This window comes from Mastigoproctus giganteus, chromosome 8 (genome assembly GCF_048544385.1).
Source record: "Mastigoproctus giganteus isolate SK-2022 chromosome 8, ASM4854438v1, whole genome shotgun sequence".
Lineage (NCBI taxonomy): Eukaryota > Metazoa > Arthropoda > Arachnida > Uropygi > Thelyphonidae > Mastigoproctus > Mastigoproctus giganteus.
Genome location: NC_143582.1, coordinates 148024291 through 148044185, shown reverse-complemented (window position 1 = coordinate 148044185; position 19895 = coordinate 148024291). Strand labels below are relative to the sequence as shown.

Here is a 19895-nt window from a genome sequence, read left to right as displayed (position 1 = left end):
ATCACAGTGTACTGATGTGGGATTTAATTAAAGATATAATTAGCATAAGGGGTAAAGGGAAGAAGAACCTTGTTTTTGCTTCTGTAAAGGTGACTACAGTGATCTCAGAAAGTTTTTAAATTCTGTACAGTGGAACCAACTGATGATGTTACCAACAGCAAATTCTAAGTGGGAAGCATTCAAGGAATTAATCGTATAAGCTACTAGACTTTTCATACCAATTAAGAAATATTGTTCAAGGTTTAGGCCTACATGGATGTCAGATGAACTAATGAGACTTGCAGCAGACAAGAAAAATGCATGGGATGAACATAAATTATCAGACGACACAGAAGACTATGACAGATATAAGCTAGTCTGTAATCAAGTCAGAAAGGAGATTAGGCAAGCAAAGGCAGAGTACAAGAAATTTTTGGCAAAGGATGCTAAGAAAAACAGAAAAGACTTCTTTATGTATATAAACTATAAAAGGAAGGGGATGAATCAGATTGGTCCACTTGATATCGATGGTTTGACTGTGATGATCCTGCTCAGATATCTGATAATCTGAATGAGTATTTTCCATCTACATTCACACGAGGAGTTATTAAGGGAGGAAAATGCCAGAAATTTATCAAACTGTAACAGGGTGCTTAATGATTTTGTCATAACTGAGAGCAAAGTGGAGGAGAAATTGCTGAAGTTAAACATAAGAAAGGCACCCGAGGTGGATGGTATCTATCCAGTTATATTAAAGGAGGCGGCAAAGGAAGTAAGCAAACCTTTAGTCATAATTATGAGAGCATCCTTGGATTCAGGGGAGGTTCCCATGGACTGGAGATGTGCATATGTATCCCCAATTTATAGAGGGGGCATCTAAGGTATCTAAGATAAAATGTATTCCCAATTTACATGAGGCAAGTAATTACAGACCGGTTAATTTAGCTTCTGTTCCAGGTAAAATAATGGAGTCACTGGTTAAAGATGCATTGCAGGATCATTTAGACAAGATTGCAGGAATAATTCAGATACAGCATGGGTTTGTTACTGGATAGTCTTGTCTGACAAATTTGATTAGATCTATGATGTGGTTACAAAGGAACTAGATGAAAAAAATAACTTTGATATCAGATACTTGGATTTCAGGAAATATTTTGACACTGTTGTGCATGGAAGACTATTGTACAAATTGGAGCAGAATGGTATTAAGGGTAAGTTGCTACAATGGATAAAATGGTGGTTCAGTGGGAGAAGACAGAGGGTGGTAATCAATGGATGCTCCTCTTCGGGAACTAATGTTATTAGTGGAGTCCGACAGGGTTCGGTGTTGGGCCAACTGTTTTGTATATTTATCAATGATATTGATGAATGTATGTCAGGCTTAGTGTTGAAGTTTGCAGATGATACAAAGGTTGGCAGTGTTGAAGTTTGCAGGTGATACAAAGGTTGGCAGTGTTGAAGTTTGCAGATGATACAAAGGTTCACAGTGTTGTTAATGACAGTAATGGCAGTGTGCTACCCCGGGGGCTCACATCTGGTGAGTATGGGCTTGGCAAACCCAGGGTCCTGAGCTGGATATCATCATTCTTCTCTTTCTTGGTGATGCCTTCCACCTCTCTCTCTCTCTCTCTCTCTCTCTCTCTCTCTCTCACACACACACACACACACACACACACACACACACACACACACACACACAGTGGGTAATTCGGGAATTTTTTTTTTTTTTTTTTTGGCTGGTGCAGCATAAGCCTCAGGCTTCCTTGTACCATATGGCTAATAATAATAATAATAATAACAGGATCTAGAAATTTTGGGCAGATAATTTGAGAAGTGGCAACTGAAGTTTAACATTGAACCCCAGGGGCTCACATCTGGTGAGTACGAGTTGGCACACCCAGGGTCCTGAGCTGGATATTATTATTCTTCTCTTTCTTAGTGATTCCCTTCTGCTTCTCTCTCTCAGGGTAACACAGAGTTTTTTATTTATTTATTTTTTTTTTTGGCTAGTGCAGCGTAAGCCTCAAGCTTCACCATATGGCTAATAATAATAATAATAAAAAAGGCAAAGTATAGCGTATGGGCAGAAGTAACCCCAAAGGAATGTACAAACTGTGTAGTACTACACTTAGGGTGGTAGAAAATGAAAAAGATCTGGGAGTGATTGTGCAGTTAGATATTATGAAGTTTTCTGAGCAATGGAGACAAGCTGCCAGAGCAGGTCACGGGGTATTGCCAATGATATACACGAATTTTGCTATCAGGGAAAAGGAGGTGATTATCCCTTTGTATAAGGGAATGGTTAGGCCATGCCTTGAGTACTGCGTACAGGTCTGGAGGCCTCATTTTAAGAAGGATGTAGAGTTGCTTGAGCGTGTTCAGAGAAGGGCAACAAGACTGGTGAGTGGAATGAAAGGGTCCTCTTATCAAGAAAGGCTGTATCAGATCACCTTGCAGGTGCATAATTCTGCAAACTTCAGCAGCTGGAGACTAGGCACCTGCAAGGTGATCTGATTGAGGTAAATAAGGCCTTGAATGGGTTGAGCAAGCTGAATTCTGATGGGATTCTTCCACTCACTCAGATGACGAATCCGAGGGGGCATAAATTCAAATTTAGGAAAGACAGCTGTGCAAATTTCCATCTGTCGTTGTGGAAGTTGATAGCTTAAATAAATTCAAGGAGGAACTGGACAAACTTTTAGAAGGAATGATTGTGTGAAATTGTTTTTTTTTTTTTTTTTGTTTTGTTTTGGCCGATGCTATATAAGCTCATACTCTTGCTTTCTTGCATCACATGCCTCTATTACTACTACTACTACATTACATTGTCCTGGTATGAACTTGTCCCAGTGTTGTACAACATAATGTTCTTCTCTTGCACGGCTATCCCACAAACAAAAAAAAAAAAAAAAACCAACATTTTGTGAAATCCCTCCTGCAAACCAATAACCTTATGATCACTGCGTATGTTCCAACCATAATGACGCCACTGTAGCTGAGTGGTCAGGTGCGTGGGTGCATAAGTTCACATGCCTTGAGTGACCTGGGTTCAAGGCCATGACTGCTGAAAATGGTGCTGTTTCTTGTATTCTCTCTGGGACGACCACACGGTCAGAGTTATACTCCTCTGACCGTGTGGTCGTCCCGCAGTATAAACAGAAAATTTATTTATTTATTTATTTATTTATAATTCTGTTATTTTATAGCATGATATGCTATAAAACTTATAGAACCATAAACTATAGAACCTTAGATATGCTTTCATGACTTTTAAGTCCAACTGAATGAAACACAGGAACTGATGGAAATTCATTGCCATCATGAAGCAAAACTGCTTTTAAACTTTATTTTTAGGCATTTATGAATAAATGCCATTCATCTGACTTACGCACGACATCTAGTTCTTTCAGAGGTCCAATAATGTCTTTGCAAAACACATACTGACTGTCCTCTGTACCAATATATTTCGAAAAGTTTTCATGTCTTTTTTTAAACATTGAAATTGTTGTTCCTGCTGCAAGTATATTCCACTGCTGTAACCTAGAACCTAACAGTTCAGCTTGTTCTTTCGGCAAATTTAAGTCTCGAACCAAATCACTCAACTCACCTTATTTGATTAAATGTACCTCCATATGTGACAGTCGATATCTTGTGAAGTGGAGGCTTCTGGGAATCCTCAACTTGAACTTGATCACTATTATCTTCCCCACTACACTGTTATCCCAAGTTTTGGTGGGGGGTGCACTGGTACTGGCAATTCGTCACTATGGAATGGGCCAAATTGCAGAAGGTATATTTGGATATATTATAGCATTTGCTTTTTTTAGATATACCAGATATATGTTATACAGAAGTAGCAGTCATTAATGTGGTTAGATGGTTCTTGCCAAACCACAAAAGATAACGCTTTGAGGTTGCCATGTAGCCTACACTTGCGAGGCATCCAAGGTTTGTCTTGATCATCAATTTTACATTTGAAATAAAAAGAATGTGAAAGAATATGTAATATCATAGATATTTTTCCTTCGAGTGTTTGGGGTAAACCATCCACAAACATAACAAAAATTGTCTTGATGATTGATACACTTCCTACGTGTCTGCTTATTCATTGTAGCACTAAATGAATTTCTGAAACTGTAAATTCATTTTTGTACACTACAATATAAAAACACAAATTCATTTTTGTACATTACAATATAAAAACACAAATTCGGTTTTGAACACTACAATATAAAAACACAAATTCAATTTATCATTACACAGTACACAGATGTGGCAACTTACTAGCTTTACTTGTTTGAAAACACAAAAAGGAAAAATATTTGCAAATTTCTGACACATAGAGCAGGAAATCATTTTCCTGCTACCGCAAGGGTTGTGGGTCGTACCCCTACTCTCAAGGGGCTGTTTGGAGGATAGATTTACAACCCTGAGAACATGTCACGATCAGTTAACACTCAGAAAACCTTGGCACAGCCTAGAAAAATCCTCACAATAAATGCTAAGTGTGCTCTCTTCAAATTATAATTTGTTGCATTGCAATTTGAACCTAAGAACCACAGGTAGAAGTCTGATTATGCTTATCATAAGAAAACCAGAGGCCAGAATCGATTGCTAAAATTAAAAGAATTAGCTGATATCTGTTAAAATAAATCAGTATACCATACATTACTGGCTAATTATGCAAAACTGGCATATTTTGGTAAAACGTGACTCCTTCTATATTTAATTATTATTGACATGATGTGAAACTATCATGGTGATTGTTGAAATCTATGCATAAAATCACTGGTTAAAAACAGCATTTAAGTTCATGGAGGTAAAAATCATGTTGGCTAGTGTTATGTTATCAGACACACATCTTTTTTTTTTTTTTTTTTTTAATTAGTTCTTGGCGCATTGGCTTCTGTGGTCATAATGCACCTTCCAAAGTTTTTGCATTTTACTCTGATTCAAACCCCGCAACCTTCGGGTTGCCAAGCAGATACTTTACCCACCTGGCTAGTCCGGTCGGCGACACATATCCAATCCACGGGTTTAACAAGTTTTTGCAGCTCTAGCAAAAGCTAAGTTTTTATTTATATTTAGCCGTTTTATTGACTTAATTGTTATATTAAATTATTTTCTATAAGTAGCTTACAGACCTAGTCAAGCTCCTTGGTTTATTTTGAATTTAGATAGAGCAATTTTGAAAGTTAATTAATACTTAGTGTCTGTAGATTTACGGTTTGTAACTTGCCGCCATTGTTATACAATACAACGTATATATTCCAAACTAGATAGCGTAAGGTAAAATTAGATAGCGAAACATGTAGCACGGTATTAGAAATCTGTTAGCTAAGTATAGTATAGTATTATCAATTAATCAGTAAAATTTATTAATCTTGTTAAAATTCATTCAGTTAAATTGAACTTTTGCAAGTAAATACATATAATGACTTAGATTTTACAAACGTAATGTTATTAATTAATACATATAATTTCATAGGAGATACGGAAGTGATATAACGAAACTCGGAGATAATACTCGATACTGAAAAAAAAAAAAAATATATATATATATATATATATATATATAGTGTTATAACTGCATAGGGATATAAGTTTAGGGTTATAATTTTGTATTGAAATTGTAATTTTAATTGAAATTTAAATCGAAATCATAACTCAGACCAGAGCAGCAAAGCAAAAGGCTCAAGCTAATGGGAGTGCTGTGGCTCGGGGGAGAACTGGGGGGGGGGTTATCCTCTGGATCACAGCCTTTTAAAATACACTGCTTGTTTGATGTTTGTGGAGCAATCAGGGATGGGACATGATATACCAAGGGAAATGTCTTTGTGTGTGTGCAAGACGTAAGGAGTGTGAGGAAATCGGGCGACAACTCAGCGTTGTTATGGGTCTATATGAGAGCTTGAAAGGCAGGGTGGATGCCCTCAAAGGATCTAAATTGAGGGCCCATCAACACCAGAGCTTGCACTTGAACATCACGCAACACAGTGGCAACCCCCAAGGCAGAATGCGCTGGTCTCACAGGAACTAGTAGTTGTCGGTGACTCTATTGTCAAGGAAACAGGAAACATATTGTGCAAAGAGGATAGGTGGAAAGTGGACTAGGGTATGTCTGCCAGGGGCAAAGGTTGATGATGTTGTAGAGCAGATATCTTTTAAAGGCACAAAAGGTAATATTGTTGTGCACATTGGCACTAATGATATTAAGAGTAGGAGACCGGCAGAATTACTTAACAAGTACAAGTAACTGCTGGAAAAAAAAAAAAAAAAAAAAAAAAATTAGAATTGAATTTGAAAGTGTCTGCAATTCTTCCCAGACACATTAGGAGGGAGTATATAATGAGAGCCTTTTCGATCAATTCAGCCCTGGAGAGATTGTGCATTGCTGCTATGGATAAAGGATTGGTTGAGTGAGAGAACACAGAGTGGTAATCAATGGACACTGCTCATCGTAGACTAATGTTATTAGTGGAGTCCCATAGGGTTCAGTGTTGGGTCCATTGTTGTTTTCTGTATTCATTAATGATATTGATTAGCATTAGCATTTCTAGAGGTATACAATGCAAGAAAGCAAGCTTATGCAGCATCAGCCGAAAAAAAAAACACTCCGATTTCATCCCTCCATTCGTTCCAAATACCTGTCCAGCTCAGCCTTAAATTTATTTAGGCTACAACAAAATATGGAAGTCTGTTCCACCAATCAACTACCTGCTGGCTAAAGGAAAACTTCCGCACATCTACCCTAAAACTGCCTTTTCTCAATTTGAATTTATGCCCTCTCAGGTGAATATGCTGAGCAAGAGGATGGATCACATCAGCAATGGGCATGCTCAAACCATTCAGGGCTTTATACACCTCAATCAGATCACCTCGCAGGTTTTCAGTCACTTCTATGTACAGTTAAGTTATTTTATTTTATTATTTTTTTTATGTAAACCCCGAACACGAGAGGTATTAGAAACTTTAGTACTTAGTACCATGCTTCGGTTGGAGGTTGAGAAGATGAAAGAAGATATTTGCTGACATTGGACTTGAACTTCTGTAGACTGTAATTTTCAGGAAATACGTATGAAGGCAGGTTGTTCCAGAAAACGGCAGTCGAATGAATAAACGAGGAAGGTGAAAAGTTGGTTCTGTGAGTTTGAAGTTGGACAGTAAATAGATGTTGGCTGGTGGCGGCACGTGTTTGGACTGTTTTGAAAGAGAGAGCGGGAATTATAGAAGCCAATTTAGAAGAACAGTGCCCATGGAAGTATCTGTAGAAGAGGCATACAGCAGAAACAGTATGTCTATGAGACAGCGAGTGGAGAGACTCAGTTAGAGATGAGTCATAATTAACCTATCTGCCCTCTTCCGAATGGAATCTAGAATCCTGAGAGGTTTTGGTGGCACGCCCCAGATGTAGGAACAATATTCCATGGTAGGGTGGATTTGCGATTTGTACAGAGTGAGCAGCTGTTTGGAAGAAAAGTAACGCCGAGAGGGAAAGAGAAAACCAAGTTTTTTAGATGCAGAAGAAGCAATATTTGTAATGTGCTTGTGACAAGAGATATTGTAAGTCAGGGTAATCCCCAAAAGAGATATATCAAATTGCCTAGAAATCAGAGTGTCACCAAAGATAAGCATACGAGCAGAAGATTCCTTTTTGAAGATATAAGACAAGACTGAGTTATAGAAGGATTGAAATTAATTAAGTTGTCTTTGCAACACTGGAGAAAATCTTGGAGATAGGCATTTAAGGAATTGGTGGCATATATTTGAGAAGTTGAAGCTGACTGAGCAGGGCAAGGTTTCTCAAAATGGAAAGTGGAATGCAATGTGCTATCAGCAAATCTATGGATAGGATTTCCAGTCAATGGAAAAAGGTCATTAATATACAAGAGGAAAAGAGTGGGGGAAAGAACTGAACCTTGGGGGACACCGGCATTAGTGGATAAGTTAGAAGACAGAGAGCCATCTACCATCACCCTCTGTGAGCGATCAGAGAGAAAACTGGGACCAATTACTAAAAAGAGTTGGCAAACCATAAGATGGAAGCTTGTTTAGAAGACCTTTATGCCAAACACGATCGAAAGCCTTTGAGATGTCAAGAGCAACTACTTGTGTTTCACCAAACTTTTCAATTGAATTTGTACATAAATGGATAACATAAGCCAGAATATCACCAGTGGATTGACACTGACGGAATCCAGCAATCATTGATCAGACAGAAGGTTTCTAGGTAGTTTAAGAGTTGGCGGTTCATTGATTCCTCCATTACTATAGAAAGAGTAGAAGTAATTGCAATGGGACGATAATTGGATGGGAGGGATTTGTCACCCTTTTTAGGAACTGGCTGGATATGAGCAAATTTCCAAGCAGAAGGAAAAACACCTTTGGAATAAGAAAGTGAAAAAAGGCAGCAAAGAACAGGAGTAAGTTGAGGAGCAGAGGTTTTGAGAACAAGTGCAGAAATACCATCTAAACCTGGAGCTTTCTTAGCATCAAGATTTGTCAAAATCCTTCTGACATTCTTTTGACGGAAGAACATAGGAGGCATTGAATGAATGTGTTGGGAATGGTGGGAGGTGTTTTACCAAGATCTTTAATACATGAATGAAGAAAAATGAGATGCTAGCAGGTCAGCTTTATCCTTGGTCGAAGTGACAAAAGAACCATATGGTTTTGACAGAGGTAGGAGCAGAGATGGGCAAAAATTGCTACTAATAGCTTTGGAAAGGGACCAGAAAGCTACCATTAGGACAAGAAGCAAGTTTTCTGCTCTTAGCCTGTTCAAAATCTAGTTTGGAATGATTAATATCTGCTTTTCAATTGTTGCGAGCTTTGGTGTAGGCAGAAAATGAAACTGAGGATTTGGAAACAAGCCAATTACGATATGCAGCTTTCTTCTTCTTTTGAACAGCCTTAGCACATTTATTGGTAAGCCAGGGTTTAGATAAAGGACGAGATTTGAAAGTGGAGTGTGGAATAAAGAATTCTATTCCTACAAGAATAATTTCACTGACACGATCTGAGCAAACGTTAACATCAGAAGTTTTGAAACAGTAATCCGACCAAGGAAAAGAAGTCTCGCAGGTCATTCCATTTTGCATTCTTGTAATGCCACAATTCGAGGTTAGGAATAGCGAGTTAAAGGCTCTATTGGAGAAGAGACAATCACCAAGTTGTGATCTGAAGTGCCTAAAGGACCACTCACTTCGACCTTTTACATAGAAGGGTTATTTATGAGAAAAAGTTCAAGCGTGTTGGTTGTATGGTTAGGATTGTCCAGTATTCTTGTAATTAAATGAACAATCTCTGCAAGGTCATTAATAATTGCATAAGCTTCAGCATCTCGACCAGCTGGGTCGGTGTGACTAGAAAATGGAAGCCAGCTGGAGTTGTGAACATTAAAATCACCAAGGAAAATTACCTCACTGTTAGCAAAGTTGGATTGGAGAAAGTCGAGTTGCAAAGAGAGGAAGTCAAAGAGCTCCAAGTCATTAGTGGAGTTGGGAGAATGGTAGAGACAACAGATGAATCTGACACAATGAGGTAGAGAGATTTTAAGCCAGAGAAGATCAAAGAGAGGAAATTCCAAATTGCCAAATCTCTGACAGGGAATATCAGAACGGACATATGCACAAGTACCACCTTTGAGGCAAAAGGAATCATACAGCGAATAATTTGGGCATCTGAGATGAGCAGTAGTTGAATCAACCAATAACTGAGATTCTGTCAGAAAAAGTACATGGGGTTTGGCAGACTGCAAGTGGAAATGGACATCGTTGAGATTGAGGAAAAAGTGGAGGGGGGGGCATGCTGTATGAAGTAATGAAATTTTTGGATATGGCATAAACATGGTAAGAATATGCCCAGATCCTTGATATAATGTGGCCTAGACAATGCTCCCCACATAAACACTACTTGGACTCCCTCCAGTCACTATCTGGCAGAGTAGAGGTAGCAAGATTATAAACTAGCTGATGCAGAAGCCTCCTAAAGAGTTACCAATAGGTTCGGTCCAGTGTACTAACTAGTGGCCAGCCTGCGAACACCATTTTAAAGATATACCCTCGAAATGTATGGAAGATTGGATCTCACCATGATGTTCATTAAAACCTCAAAAGTCATCAGTCATACTGCATGATGAAAGAGATGACTGGAACTTAGCTCTGGAGACTAAACATGGGTTCCACCACATCAAACCTCCAATTAACAAAGTGGTGGTATTGCACTGGTTGATGAGTCATCTACCACCTAGTATTGCCTGGTAATACAGAGGGGCAGTATTCCTTTATGTGGTGTGGGCACCACACCACATAGAAGAATACCGCCCCTCTGTGTTACCCGAATATCAGTTCCATCAGCATTTTAGACTCCCAGGTAGCAAGTACAGCTTGTCTGGCATATCTGAGAGAATGTCTGTGACAACCTCAAGGACCAGATGATATAGCAATCTGCTTTTCTTTAAAGTCAGACTTTGACCATTGAAGTGGGAAGAGCAGCCTGCAAAGGTGGGAAGAAATCAAGAGAAATATCTAGCAGTAGTGCAGTGTAGATTGTAGGAAAAAGTTACAACTCCTTGTGAATGAGTACTGTGCAAAAGTAGTGATTGAAGAATACCCCACAAATGGTTTGGATTGTATTAGCATCCGCAATAAATGCTATAATGCACCAAAAACCAGGTCCTGTACAGCAATCTACAGAGGGGAAGAGAACACAAGCATTTTAATCACATCACAAAGACAAGCATTAGCATTTGTAGTGGCATATGATGCAAGAAAGCAAGCTTATACAACAAAAGCAAAAAACACTTCCCATTTCACCTATCCATTCCCTCCAAGTTTTTCTAGTTCTTCCTAAAAATTTATTTAGGCTATCAACTTCCAGAACAGCAGATGGAATTTTGCTCCAACAATCAACCACTTGATGGGCTAATGGCATATTTCTGCATATCTATTCTGCAACCATCCTTCCTGAATTTGAATTTATGCCCCCTCAATGATTAACACGAGCAAGAAGAAGAAGAATCCCATCAGCACTGAGCTTGGTCAGCCTAACACCTTAATTAGATCACTTTGCAGATGCCTAGTTTTCAGATGTTGCAATTTGCAGAACTGAAGCCTTTCTTGGTAAGAGTATCCCTTTGTTCCCTTCCCAATTTCATTTCCCTTCTCTGTACTCGTTCTAGCAACTCTACATCCTTCCTAAAATGAGGCTTTCAGACTTCTATGCAGTACTCAAGGTTTGGCCTGACCAGTGCCTTACACAAAGGAATAATTATCTCCTTATCCTTGCTATATATTGTTGACAAAACCCCATGAGCTGTCTTGGCAGCCTGTCTGCACTGCTCAGAGAACGTCATATATGACTGCACAATTATCCACAGGTCTTTTTTATTCTCCACTACTCTGAATGCAGTACCACACAGTTCGTACATTGCTCTGCAGTTACTGCTACCTATATGCAGTACTTTGCATTTGTTAATGTTAAACTTCAATTGCCACTTCTAAGCTCATCTGCCTAACTTTTCTAGATCCTGTTGCAGTAGCATACTGTCACTGACAACTTATCTTAGACAACACAAGTTTATGTCTGAAAAGAACACCCTATTACATCAAACAAGTACAGCATACTAATTCAACAAGTGAGGTTATAATTTTCAAGAAGCAGTTCTCCTACCTGAATACCAAGATACCTTAACAATCAAAATAGAATAATTTTATTTATGACACCCAGAAATGCAATTGCAAAACTGTCCACCCAAGATGCCCTTACACCCACCAAAGGAAGGGTATCACATCCACAACAAATAATATATAAACAAACTGATTGTACTTCATCAGCCCTTATGAATTTCAAAATGATCACATTTTATTTTCATTGTTAGGGAACTCAGATAGCAAAATCTCACCTTGACAAATATAACCTTAATTGCTGCATTAATATGCTTACCAGTCTAGTGGTACAATAGTGTTCATTATTTTCTACAATAACAGGATTTTAGTAATTTATGATAATGAGTTACCATATCAAAAAGGCATCTGTATATTGTGTATAGCATACAAAAGATAAAATTTATTTAAAAAAAAAAAAAAAGTAGTTCCATTTTAAATGTGGGTGTACAAGTTCAGCCTTTTTAAAAAGTTCAAAACAGCTGACAAGTAGTCACTGTCAGAAAACATGAGTGTATAAGGCCCAGTGTAATAAAAATGGTAAAAGACGAAAAGTGCCTCTTTTCTCATTTATAAAAAGAGGCCACTTGGGTAAAATGACAAACATTTAAACTGGTGTTTCAGTTCTCATACATAGGAGAGGCACAAGGCCTCAGCAGAAAATAATGCATAAGATGGCTGTGTCTGGTGCAGATACAGCAAGAACAACTTCTCTTTCCAGTTTCTGCACAGACTAGATTGCCATAATCTGATTATATGCTTAATCTGGTATAACCTAATTTATTGACATGGGAGGCAGTGTTTTGGTTCATATTTCTAGACTACTGGCAACATAAGTAATTTATTTTCTTTGAAATTAAATCTTTAATTATATTAGTCCTTAAATAAAATTTAAGTTATTTTTAAAATATTTATTGCATTTTAAATTGAGTGAGGGTGTCATCCCAGAGTTATATCATATGTCTTGCATTGGAAATGAAAACCTAGAGGACAAAGATTCCCTTTTTTTTTTTACCTGAACAATTACATCAAACTGTTATCAAGTGTTTATGATGGCCATATTTTTTAACAAAATTAAAGAAAAAATCCAGATAGATTTTAAAAATTCTCTGAAGTTTTTTTCTTTTTGAGAAAAAAAGACAGACAAATGGTATTTTTTTTAAAAAGAGAGAGATTCTCTGTGGTACCAGTCCTAGTAAGATGGTGGGAAACAGAAAGTCAATTAAGTCAAAAAGACGGATTCGCCATCATAAATCTGAAGAGTTGGCAGCCTGATTCCTCGACTCAGAACTGACCCTTGAATGGGAGGGGAGAGTCCCTGCATGATCCTTTTTTTTCATGGACTGAAGTTGCAGTTGCTGCCCTCTGCAGGGGGAACAATTGGAGGGAATGTGTTTGGGTTTGATAGTCTTGTTTCCTCCTGCAATAATTAGATTTAGTAGCCTCCTTGAAGACAGTCAGTATGGGTGAGGGATATGGTGTATTTGCTGCTTTATATCTGTGAGCTAGTCTGAGGAGGGAGTGGCTTGTGTCTACCAATCCTCCGTGAACTCAGTACTTTTTTTTCCCCTTCTAGATTGCTAATATATTGGTGTTATGGGGTCATCTCCAGCTATTTTAGTCTAAGGGTGTGGGAGCTTTCCTGCCTTCCTGATTCTAGGTGGCTTTGCGACTGCCCAATGTAAGCTTTCTACACTGGCAGGCCACAGAAGCTTCTTGTTCTCATTAAACTTTGGTGTTACAGTTCTAGATTACCTTAATTATCTTCTTGGCAATTACTGAGTGGTGGAGAATAGTTAAGGAAAACCCCCCATCTGGCTTGGAGGAAGGGGTTGCAGAATTTGGAAACAGCCCAAGAGATTACTTTTCTGAGAAACTGGGAGAGTAGTTATGATTAAGCAGGATTTATTTAACGTTGAGTATCTCAAGAGACTAATTTGGAGGCAGTGCAGTGCACAGGGTCGTCAGCACTTGGCCTTTCACTATTCCTACTTTAATACTGAGTGGCATTTCTGAACAATATGCAGTTGATACGTGTAAATGGAAGACAGATGGTAATGTGACCATTCATCCCAAGCCACACAGCTCTCAATGAATGCAATACTAAACTGTGCAGACAATTCTAATGAACAGTGAGAGAAAATCGCAAGGCACCCCTAATGAGGTAACTATGCAGTTGACAAAATTGAGATAAGTGTTGGACTACCCAAGTAAGATTAGGAGCAGCAACCACCAGACAAAGAATGGATTATCATGGTTGTGCAGTAACTTGTCAGCTAAAGCTGTCTCTCAACAATCCAGATATCAATCCTCTCATTTGCAGACACCACTGGTGTCTGCAAATGAGAGGTTTTTCAGAGGTTTCCCATATTGATCAAAATCTGTCACAACAATCAAAATGTTATGGTAAATTTACTAATTTTTCTGGACTATGCTGTACTTATTTTAACAAGAACTAACCAAGTTACATAATTTATGTAACTGCACAAGAGAGAATTACATTAAAAAATTTAACAACTTGCTATTCAGTGTTTCCTTAATAATTCTAATGTTATATTCCTATTCAAGCCAACATGAGCCTATATCAACTATGTAACACTATGTGATTAAAAAGGGCTTTTAATAGTGCAAGATTTTGTGGGTTCCTATTTTCTAATGAGAAGAGAAAACTAGTGGTATTACCACTGAAAAAATGTTACTTAGAAGAAGAAAAACTCGTTATTATATATGCTTGTAGGTTGGTACGTTTGTATTTGAGTTGTTGATTTTAGCAGATCTATAGCATAAATCTATAGTTAGTCAATTGTTGTTCTTTATGCTTACTAAATCCAATATTTCAACCAATGTATTTTTCCATTTATTGTTTCAGTCTTAAAGTTAACTTTGGAACACCTTTGCATTTAGGACTAGTTAAGCAGAAGAGTACACTGGATTATGAATTTGCCACTAATACTATTACAACAGAACAGCAATTAAATATTGGTATTATTAAAGAAATGAGTAGTGAAGAGTAGTGGTTGGCAACAAAGTTAATTTTTTAAAATTCTTTAATTAAAATAAACAAAAATTAAGGTTTTCCAGTTAATCTTTAGTATATGGTATGCACTTCGATTCGTCGTGCCAAGCCTTAGTGTGAAGCAGTGATTGACAAGTATTGCTAGTGACTGGCTACAGGGTTAATGTTTAGTATACGCAATCCCTTTAGGTTAGTGTATACTAAATTAGTTATTCAGTTTTTCACTTGAATCCCTCCTGAATAGTGCTTTAACATAACTGAACCTTTTTTGACTAGCCAAAAAAGCAAGTCTCATTAAAAAAAAAAAAAAAAGTCAAGTTAGATTATGCCACTATTTGGGAAGGATTCAAGCAAAAAATGGAATGAACACACTTACTTGAAGGAGTACTGTATACTAAAGATTACGGAAAGCCTTTAGGTTAGCATTTATTCATCTGTTTTTTGCTTGAATCCTTCCCAAATGGTTTCATAACAAACTTGACCCATTTTTTTCTAGACCTTCATTTCTGGGTAGTCAAAAAAAAAAAGGTCACGTTAGGTTAAGGCACTATCTGGGAGGGACTCGAGCAAAACACGGAATAAACACACTAACCTAATGGGGCATCGTATACTAAAGATTAATTCAAAAACTCAGGAAAAAAACATGCTAACCTGATATTGCTGGCCTGTATTCAATCACTAGCAATGGGTAGGAGGAGAAGCTACACTTGTCAATCACTGCTTCGGGCCAAGCCTCAGAACAACTGATTGAAGTGTAAGCCATATACTAAAGATTAACCATTTTTCCATTAGCATTATTAACTTTCATTAAAATCCAGGATTCCAGTCTGTTTTTTGAGGTACTTGGGCAGTCTCAAAACACAAAATAACATCACCATTTAAAAACCTAATACTAGATTCTTGTAACCGTAGTCCACACTCCATATCAACATTTATAGTACTAACTTCATTCTTCAGATGACGAAGTGAAGCTAAAGGACCTAAAAACAGTAGAAACAAAACAAACTTATTTAAGAGCCATTTGTAAGGAATAAAAAAAAATATATATATTAATGAATCACCAGTATGTCAGAAATTATATATGCCTATAAACTTTAAAAATCAGAAAATTTTCAAATTTTTTTTATAAAAAAATTAGTATTGCTAAATCCAATTTGGGCCATGAAACTAAAATTCAACGTCACATTACACGGCTTTCATCTTAGTCTGATCAGTATTGAACTATCCAAAAAAAAAACAGTCTGTGAGATGACATATGTATGTATACCCACTTGTGAACAAAAATGAAACTAAAAATGACAAAAATGCAACAGTTGTAAGTAATATATATGTGAATAAACTCTGGAATGAGAAAAGGTAATATGAACATCAGCTTTGAAAGGGGGTTACTAAGAGCAAAAACAGCAATACCTAGATTTTAAACCAGCTCTCTGGTTTAAAATCCCTCTACCACATTCTGTAAAATTCATCTGTTGCCTCTATCATTCTTCAAACTCTACTAATCACTTGGAAATCTTTGGCATCCTCTCTTTGAAACTTGACTTTCTCCAGTCCAACTTTCTTAACAGTAAGGTAATTTTGCTTGGCAATTTTAATGTTCAGAACTCCAACTGGCTTCCATTTTCTAATCACACAGATCCAGCTGGTTGAGATGCCAAGGCTTTTGCAATTACTAATGACCTTGCACAGATTTTGCTCCTAAAAACCAAATAACAAACAAACAAACGACCATTTACCTACAAGAATACCAGACAATCCTAACCACACACCCAACACACTTGATCTTTTTCTCACAAAACGTTCTAAGTACACGGTTGGGGTGAATGGTCCTCTGGGCACCTCAGATCACAACTTGGTGATGGTCTCTTCTCCAATGGAGCTTTTCTCTCATGGCTAGTCTCAACCTCATATTGTTTGGCATTAGAAGAATCAAAATGGGATGATCTGTGAGATTTCTTTTCCTTGGTCGAATTACGATTTCAAATCTGATGTCAATGTTTGCTCACGTCAATGAAATTTTTCTTGTAGGGATGGAATCCTTTATTCCACACTCCAACTTAAAATCTCATCCTTTGTCTAAAGCTTGGTTTTCCAATAAACGTGCTAAGGCTGTTCAAGAGAAGTACGTTGCATATCGTAAATGGCTTGTATCCAAATCACCAGGTTCATTTTCTGTCAAAACCAAAGCTCACAACAATTTTAAAGCAGTTATTAATCAGTCCAAACTATATTTTGAACAAACTAAGAGTAGAAAACTTTCTTCTTATCCAAATGGTAGTCGAGCATTCTGGTCTCTGCCCTAAGCTATTAGCTGCAACTTTTTTTACCAAATTCATCAAAGATAAAGGTCAATGCTGGCATCCTATTTTCCTTCCAACTCGTGTATTGATGATCTTGGTAGACCACCTCCCACCATTCCCAGTACATACCATTTAATGCCACCTATGGTTTTCTATCAAAAGGATGCCAGAAGGATTTTCATCAATTTTGAAGCCAAGAAAGCTCCAGTTCCTGATGGTATTTCTTCACTCATTCTCAAAACCTGTGCTCCAGAACTTCCCACTGTTCTGTGTCGTCTTTTTTCACTTTCTTATTTCAAAGGTTTTTTTCTCTTCTGCTTGGAAATCTGCTCATATTCAGCCAGTTCCTAAAAAGGGGTGACATATCCCTCCCATTGCACTTACTTCTACTCTTTCTAAAGTAATGGAGAAATCAAGTAATCAACAACTCTTAAACTATGTAGAAACCCTTCATCTGATGAACGATCACCAGTACTGATTCCGTCAGTGTCGATCCACTGGCGATATTCTGGCTTATGTTATCCATCAATGGACATATTCAATGGAAAATTTTGGTGAAACTCAAGTAATTGCTCTTGACATTTCAAAAGTGTTTTATCATGTTTGGCATAAAGGTTTCTAAATAAGCTTCCATCTTATGGTTTGCCAACTGATTTTTGTAATTGGATATCCAGTTTTCTCTCTGACTGCTCACTGCAGGTGATGGTAAATGGCTCTGTCTTCTAACTTCTCTATTAACATTGGTGTTTCCCAAGGCTCAGTTCTTAGTATTAGTATTAGTAATGGCCGCATGGTGCAAGAAAGGTTATGCTGCACCAGCCAAAAAAAAAAAAAAAAAAACCTGAATAAAACGATGATAAAAAAATAATAATAATTAATAAAAGAAAAGGAAATTAAACCTATCATCCTATGCGCTTCCCTTACCCGAAGGTACTATCCGGATGACCTTTGAATTTCCCCACACTGTCAGCTTTTACCACCCATGTAGGCAACTTATTCCAGTAATTTATAACTCGCTGGCTAAAATGAAACTTCCTGCAGTCCAATCTAAACATTCTTCCCCTAGTTCTAGCATCATTTACAATCTTGAAAATTTCGTCCTCATTCATTTTACCGATGACTCTCTGAGCCCTAAACACCTCAATCAAATCTCTTCTAAGGTGTCTAGTTTCCAAACTCTGCAACCCACATATTCGAAGTCTTTCTTCATAAGGACGCCCTTTTTTTCGATCTCACCAAGCGAGTTACCCGTCTTTCCACCCTTTCAAGAAGCTCGATGTTTTTCTTTAGGTGCGGTCTCCATACTTGAACACAGTATTCCAAGTGTGGTCTAATAAAAGCCTTATATAATGTGATTATCACGTCCCTATCTCTACTTGCAAAAGTCCATGGGCCTTCCTTGCAACCTGTTTATAATGCTCAGAGAATTTCATGTCTGACCGTATCGTAACACACAAGTGCCTTTCCTCCAGTACTGGGTTTAGTTGAACTCCACCAAGTGAATAAGTTATTTTGGGATTAATGTTTCCCAGGTGTAATACCTTACACTTTGTTGGATTAAAGCATAGCTGCCATTTTTCTGACCATTCCTGAAGTCTATCTAGGTCTCTCTGAAGAAGCTCAGCTTGACAGTGATCATTAACTACTCTACCAATTTTAACATCATCTGCAAATTTAGACATCACGCCCTCTATCCCTTCATCGATGTCGTTTATGAAAATTAAAAACAACAGTGGTCCTAATACTGATACTTGGGGAACCCCACTTCTTACATCAACCCAATCTGAGGAATAGCCATCTATCACAACCCTCTGCCTCCTGCTATTCATCTAAGGATTTTCTCAGTGATTACAACCTATTACAGCTTATAAAGCAACCGCTCATGTGGGTCTGAGCTTTGCTGAAATGTCGAAAATAAACATTCTTTCTCCCACTCTTTTCCTCTTGTATATTAATGACCTTGCATTGATCAGAAATCCTATCCATAGTTTTGCTGATGATAGCACATTGCATTACACACAGTTTGAGAAACCTTGCTTTCCACAAAAGGCTTCAAGTTCTTCAATATCCACTACCAATTCCTTAAATGCTAATTTATAGGTGATTCTCTAGTGGACAAAAATAACTTTCGGTGATGTCAATCCTTCTAAAACTCAGACCTGTCTTATACCTTGCATAAAGGATTCTTCTGCACCTATGCTTATCTTTGATGTCACTGTGATTTCTAGGCAAGATCATATATCTCTATTGGGGATTACCCTGACTTCTAATCTCTCTTGACATAAGCACATTACAAATATTGCTTCTTCTGCATCTAAAAGAACTGTTTTCTCTTTCGTTCTCAGCTTACTTTTCTTTCAAACAGTTGTTCACTCTGTAAAAATCAGAAATCTGCCCTACCATAGAATATTGTTCCCACATCTGGGGCAAAGTACCCAAAACCCCTCTCTGGCTTCTAGATTCCATTCAAAAGAGGACAGTTAGGTTAATTAATGACTCAGCTGTAACAGAGTCTCTCCACTCTGTTTCTGCTGCATGCCTTTTCTGTAGATACTTCCATGGGCACTGTTCTTCTGAATCGGCTTCTATAATTCCTGCTCTCTCTTCCAAAGCAGTCTGAACACATGCTGCAACCAGTCAACATCCTTTAACTGCTCAACTTCAAATTCATAGAACTAAATACTACAGTTTCTAATACCTCTTGTGTTTGGGGTTTTCATAAAAATAAAAAATGCTGACACTGAGATAAGGGTTGGGAATTTCAATATAATGAGTACAGTGTGTAAAGAAAGGACATTTATTTTTAAATTGTAGATAGTTTTAGCTAGTGAAAAGAGAAAGACACCTACTGTATAAATAAACCAATCATAGTAAAACCAAACAGTGTAAAGTAGCACCGGTATTGTAGTGCAGTTTTGTATGACTGGCCATCTA

At 37.6% G+C, this 19895-nt stretch overlaps 1 protein-coding gene across 2 annotated transcripts in view; it reads right to left on the bottom strand.

Annotated features, from left to right (window-relative positions):
- Positions 1-14995: 14995 nt before the first annotated feature.
- Positions 14996-19895, bottom strand: part of mIF2 (mitochondrial translation initiation factor 2) — a 405187-nt gene continuing 400287 nt past the window's right edge. For both annotated transcript variants that reach the window (XM_090379811.1, XM_090379813.1), the window contains one exon: positions 14996-15641. In XM_090379811.1, the coding sequence (XP_090235937.1) occupies positions 15469-15641 (173 nt within the window). In that variant the 3' untranslated portion in view covers positions 14996-15468. The remainder of the gene's footprint in view (positions 15642-19895) is intronic.